The following is a 6,492-nucleotide window of genomic DNA, read 5'->3' on the forward strand; positions in this document are numbered from 1 at the left end:
TGTGTGTGTGTGTGTGTGTGTGTATGCAATCATGCAGCGTGACACAGCACAATACCCATTCCCTAGTCAAAACACAGAGGGTGGGACACACACACTGCCTCTGTGGTAAATGTCACATACACCTCACAGGGGAGACGTGATTTTACACACTCGCATTACAAATAGGGAACGTTCCTCCTGTACCATCTTTTCCTAAACTGTCACGGGGGGGCTCACATGGGGCAGAGTGCAACGCCAACATGCTCATCTCACACTGCATTAAGTCATGATGATTAGCAAGGTGAGGAGACATGTTTAAGATTATTTTTGGGGCATTTTTATTCTTTTATTTTGACAGGACAGCCAAAGACATGAAAGGGAAGCAAGGGGGAATGACATGCAGCAAAGGGTCGCAGGTCGGAGTCAAACCCGGGTAGACCGCTAGGTCGTGGAGTAAACCTCCATATATGGACGCCTGCTCTCCCAACTGAACTATCCAGGCGCCCGTGAGGAGACATGTTTAATAGGAGACAAAAAAAGGGAGGGGGAGTGTGCTGAAAAATACAAGATTAGGATCAGGAGGAAGATGAACCAAGCGGCTAACAGTGGTTGTGGCTGGCAGATTTTGATCATTACTTAAACAATTGTTTGAATTTAGCATATACTGGCTGTCAAGTCACTTAAACTAGCTACTATTTAAAGAGTGGTAGCTTTGTGACATCATTCTAAGTTGAGATTTCCTTTTTTTGAAGAAAAAACAAATTAACAGTCAAAATTTGATTGTACTGTATCATATGTGTACCAGATTTAACATGATTTCAGTACTGTGGAAATATCCCAAAAATTATATAGATAGCCATTACATTTCATTGTCTCCTTCACAATAAGTTTTAATAACTGTGGTGACTTTTCATCTGGTAAAACCTTCAGGTCACAATTTGAAATTGTCCGATACTCTGTTTTATGAAATACCTGATAAACTAATGACATTACCATCAGCCTCAGCTGTACTACGTGTTTAGTGCTAATTAGCAAATGTTAGCATGCTAACTTCAGTCAGGCAGTTCACTCAGCTGACTTGCTGACATTCCTATTCCTCTCTGCAAACATGTTGTCACACTACCACACGAGACGGTTTGTCATTTATTCACATTGCATGATGTAAAACATTCTTTAACAGATCAGACTTTGACCAGGTGATCAGATGTAACGGATAACACCTGCTGATAACGATATGAGACTTTTCAAATTAAAACCAAATCTGTCAGCAGACCTGTTTACTTGGTTTAGACCCAGAATCTGACATCTATCTTCTGCTGACATAGTGTCAGAGATACAATGAAGATTTACGGCATTCCACAGACAACAATGAGGTTTTAAAGTGCCCATAAAAACACATTGACCTACATGTAGCGTTTATATAATGTGTATATAATGTGTGTGTTAATTAAAAAAAAAAAAAAACAGCTGAAGAAGTACCAGTGGAGAATGATTTGCTTTTTGGATTTGGTCAGCCTGAGGCACATACTCTACTAGCTCTACTTTACTAACCTTTCCACTTTTCTGTTTGAATTATCAGTGGTTGCATGCCTTCTTGTCAACATTGCTTGCTGAACCGTCATGCAGGACACAAACCTGCAAAACTTTAAAAAGAATGTTTAGGATTAAGCTAACTTCATAATTCGTCCTCTTGACTTCTACTTTTGAAATGGGCCAATAAATAATGTCCTGCTTTATCTGGTTTAACCTTCTACGGTCTGCACTTCTTCAAACTTGAAGCCATAACACACACTACTTAATGCATTTCAATATTGTAAAAAGATTGTACTAATAAGTATGTATGCATATTACATTGTTTTGCACTGTGATAGATTTCCTCTTTACTTGACATTTCCATTGCATTTCTACTTGTATAATCATCTGTATTGTTCCACTCTTTGTATTTCATAAATGTGACGTAACTACGGGCTCCAATAATCCGAAAGGGTGGGAGCAGAAACTTATCATTGAAATTCCTAAGAGTTGCTGACAGAGGCTGATGAATGTCAAGATTAACTACATAACTGTATCCACGCTTCTCCAATCCATATCTTTCCCTCCTCCCTCAGTGTTTGATCGTGATGGTCTTCACCTCAGTGAAGAAGTGGTAGGAATCCTTCCCTCCCTCCCTCCCCACGCCAGAATTCTTCATCCCTCCAAAGGGCAGGTTCAGATCTCTCACCAGCCAGCAGTTGGTCCACACCATACCTGCCTGTATCCGCCTGGCCACCCGGTGAACCTTCCCAACGTCCCGGGACCACACCGTGGCCCCCAGACCGTAACGCACGCCATTGCCCTTGGAAATGGCCTCATCCTCTGTGTCGAACGGGCTGACGCAGGTGACAGGGCCAAAGATCTCCTCCTGCATGACGCGGGAGCTGTCAGATATGCCTGAGATGACGGTGGCTGGCATAAAATAGCCCTTGGCGTTGCGCTCAGGGAGTTCCAGCTGGTCAACTCCCTCGCCACAGTGGACGATGCCCCCTTCAGATTTGGCGAGTGCAACAAAGCTTCGAACCTTGGGATCAAGACAAAGTAGGATTACCAAGTATATGATTATTTAAAACAATCGAAAATTGTTTTTTCACAGCATTTAACATTTTATTTTTTATCACCTTCTCCAGGTGCTCTTTGCTGATAAGCGCCCCGTTGTTATTGCTGGGGTCAGAGGGCACACCTGTCTTCCACTTCTTAGCTGCAGCCACAAACCTTTCCAGAAACTCAGAGTAAATGCTCCTCTCCACATAAATCCTGCTGGTGCACAAGCAGATCTCCCCCTGAGAGGGAAGGAAAGAAGGGGAAGTTAGAGGATTCTGATAGAAGCACTGATTGTTCAGAACATTGTTTTCAGCATCTGCTACGTGACAGAACATGGACTGTGATCTCCCCCGTGTGGACACACCATGTCACTGCATCCTCGTCACATATAAAAGTTCTTCATACTGGTTTTTATTGACATTATTGGTAAGAATAAAACTAACCTCTACTCATGTAGACAACAAAAACATGTTTATAACTGCTCTAAAGAAACAGATAAAGACCATTCCCAGGTTAACCTGCTAAGGGTCCACTGGGAAATTAGGATCTGCTTGGCCCCTTCGAACCCTTTGTACTTTTGTGCAATGTGTGACCACAGATTTGCTGTGTTTTTTCTTCTGTGTGAAAATAATTTAGAAATATGCAACATAGGCCTAAAGCTGATTTTCAGTTTATTAAAAGTTTGCTTTAGACATATGGATTCTCTTACAGGAACTCTTCCTCAAGACAAAAAACCAAGTAGGCTAGGACCCACCTTTGACATTTTGTGAAATAAGGTTATTAGCATTGTTAATGAGAGATATATGAGAAGTTAAATACTACTTTGATGTCTGTTCGTTAATAATGAAGTTCCAGCCAGCAGCCCGACAGCTTAGCTTAGCATAAAGACAGAAAAAAAGGGGTAAACAGCTAACAAGGATCTGTCCGACACTAACAAAAGTCTGCCAACCAGCACCTCTAGCTAGCAAATCTGTACAAAATCCAAAAATCTTTACAGCAACTCATTATTTTACACTGGTTATGTGCTTGACTATTTCTTGGCCTGGCAACCAGTAGAGACTCCAGGAATGTGCATTTCTCCAAATGTGAAACTACTAAACTAAAGTGTTAAAGAAACACTTTAGTTGATACGCATTTTAACACAAAAAAACCATCTTAATTTAAGGATCCTTTACAATCTTTGCGCTCACTGAGCAAACTAACAACTACAACTGAGAAAACATTAATGAAGACCAGAACAAGTTATTAAATAGACCTTGAGTTATGCTTTTTTTTGACAAAATATTTCTCTCTGAGTTGAAGTGCTTATGTTCCTAAACACATTTTCAATTAAATTAGCACAAAACATTTGACCCACAGTTCTGGGTAATTACCCTCCCAAGAGCATGTAAACAAAGAATGACAGCAATAGTAAAAGTAAGCAAAAAGCCTTAAATCAAGTCTTAAAACCCTCTTCTCTTACTTGATTGGAGAAGCTGGAGCGGACGGTGGTCTCGATGCACTGGTCCAGGTTTGCATCAGCAAAAATAATGGCAGGGTTTTTACCTCCTAGCTCCAGTGAGAGCTTCTTACAGTAAGGGGCGCTCCGCTCTGTGATGCGCTGAGCAGTTGCCGTGGAACCAGTGAAGGAAACCAATGGGACGTCAGGATGGCCGACGAGGGCGTCGCCTGCTTTCGGCCCAGTGCCAAATACGATGTTGACTACTCCTGGAGGAACACCTGCACAGATATACAGGTTTATGGATTTCTTATTAATATTCTTTTTTTTATCTGTTTATTAACATTTACTGATTTAACATCTGTGCAAAAATTGCATATTGAATAGTTTTATATATTATATGGCGCCCTTGTGACTAGGGAGTATCTAGTGATGTTGCTGGGGGTATCTCAGGGAAAAGATGAAATGTCTATTCTTTAAAAAACGGTAAAAATTAGAGTGATGGATTAAATGACGTAAACACCCCATCAAGGTATAAATCTTTAATAATTTGAATTCCATCCCCATGCCACGCTCGAAAAATCAGATCTTACTAGGCTCAGGTAAAGAAGTGGTTTAGGATTTAGCAGACCAGAATTCTTTCCTAAATTGAGACCATATTCTGATTGTGTAAGCTATGACTTGATTTGTAGTAGGAAAGTGACTAAGGAGTGAATATGAATATCTTATTTCTCATCTAAATTAAATTAAAAGTTTTGAGGAGAAGCATATCTTATGTGCGATAATTCATGAGAGAATCTTGCATCGTTGGTGCTGTAGTCCTACCAGCCTGCTGCATCAACTTGCACATCATCCAGGCAGTCACGGAGGTCATCTCGCTGGGTTTTGCCACCACTGTGTTGCCTGTAGCGATTGCAGGTGCAATCTTCCATGTCAGCAGGTACAGGGGGAGATTCCAGGGGCTGATCAGACCAGCTACACACAACAACAACAACATTTCTAAACACATGAAGCACAAATAGAACAATTTTATGGCAAACACACTGAGCTCTCACCCACTCCCACGGGGCAGCGGACAGTGTAGTTCAGGCAGCCCATGTGGTCCATCTGGCTGCAGTCGGTGGTGTGGTGGAGCAACGATGACGCAAAGAAACGGAAGTTGTACACTGATCGAGGAATGTCCACAGTCCGTGCAAATGTTACGGTTTTACCTGTATTGTTACACCAAAAATACAGAGGAGGTGAACAGCAGAAAATAATACAGCACTCGCTTCTTGAAAAGAGTTTGATACCATGGCTATGGTGTAACTAATGTACTGTAAAATGTATTTGTGTTTCATTTAGTTAGCTTTACATTAATATGCCCTGGTCGTTATGTGCATTAACCACCAAGATAACAGATCAAATAGAAACATACAATATAAATCTTAGTGCTTTTGATGACCTTTTGTCATTTTATCTTCTCTAAGAAATTGACTGAGCATTCATGCTCCACAGGGCCCAATCTCTGTTCATTTTGTATAATGCTTTAGCTTTCCTCTAGCGCCACCCTCTGGCCAAATGTCATCGTAGACCACAACAGCTCAAACTAATTCACAGGCCCTGTTTTCATTTATACTACTACTACTATTACTAATAATCAGTATGTTGTTCAATCTGTCCAGCCATAATTGCCACTGTTAGGTCATTCAGAGAAGCAGAAAGATTTTCCAGTTCTGTGGTTTCTCCATCCTCTGCGACTCCGACAGTGGCCATGCTGTCTGGAAAAGTTATGCTGCAGGCTACTGGTAAACTAAGATTACCCTGTGTTAGGCTACATGCCACCAGCCGGTAAGCAACATTGTGTCTGGCTTTTTTCCCTTTGGTTGTGCACAAGTAGGCTGGGCTGGAGAGGGGGAAAAATACTGGGGGAATTGGCAATCCAGCTTTTGATTTTGGTAGTCTAAATAGAAAGGTCCTTTTGATCTAAAATTGAAATTGTCACACCCCCAATCAACAATGGAAAAAGAACTGATGTTTTGCAGCATGTTATCATTCATCAGTTACTACTGTTATACATAAACGGCATTAAAGGTATATTAAATACATTTGTACAAGAATTTGAGCATGAAGTCATGCATTCACTTTCCAAATGCTACTAAATGTGTGTTAAAACACTACAGTATATGACACCTTGGTCTCTGGACTCAGCTTGGGCCAACTCCTCTAGGTGGGCTTCCAACAGGTCGGCCAGCTTGTTGAGGACCTGTGCTCGCTGCTCTGGGCTGCGGGCGGACCAGTTGGGGAAGGCTTCTTTAGCTGCCGCCACCGCTGCCTCCACCTGCGGGGAGTAAAGTGTCAATAAGCACTATGCAGTGAGGGAAAGAAGTATTTGATCCCCTGCTGATTTTGTATGTTTGCCCGCTGACAAAGAAATGATCAGTGTATAATTTTAATGTAAGATTTATTTGAACAGTGAGAGACAGAATAACAAGAAAATCGAGAAAAACGCATGTCAA

General features: G+C 41.4%; 1 protein-coding gene across 1 annotated transcript in view; it reads right to left on the bottom strand.

The window, feature by feature from the left end:
- Positions 1-831: 831 nt before the first annotated feature.
- aldh8a1 (aldehyde dehydrogenase 8 family, member A1) overlaps positions 832-6,492 on the bottom strand; it is a 7,370-nt gene continuing 1,709 nt past the window's right edge. The window contains exons 2-7 of the mRNA XM_032543465.1: positions 6,167-6,314; positions 5,050-5,205; positions 4,820-4,969; positions 4,019-4,275; positions 2,634-2,795; positions 832-2,536 (exon numbers count right to left, since the gene is read on the bottom strand). Of these exons, the coding sequence (XP_032399356.1) occupies positions 2,084-2,536; positions 2,634-2,795; positions 4,019-4,275; positions 4,820-4,969; positions 5,050-5,205; positions 6,167-6,314 (1,326 nt within the window). The 3' untranslated portion in view covers positions 832-2,083. The remainder of the gene's footprint in view (positions 2,537-2,633; positions 2,796-4,018; positions 4,276-4,819; positions 4,970-5,049; positions 5,206-6,166; positions 6,315-6,492) is intronic.

Source organism: Etheostoma spectabile, chromosome 18, assembly GCF_008692095.1.
Source record: "Etheostoma spectabile isolate EspeVRDwgs_2016 chromosome 18, UIUC_Espe_1.0, whole genome shotgun sequence".
Lineage (NCBI taxonomy): Eukaryota > Metazoa > Chordata > Actinopteri > Perciformes > Percidae > Etheostoma > Etheostoma spectabile.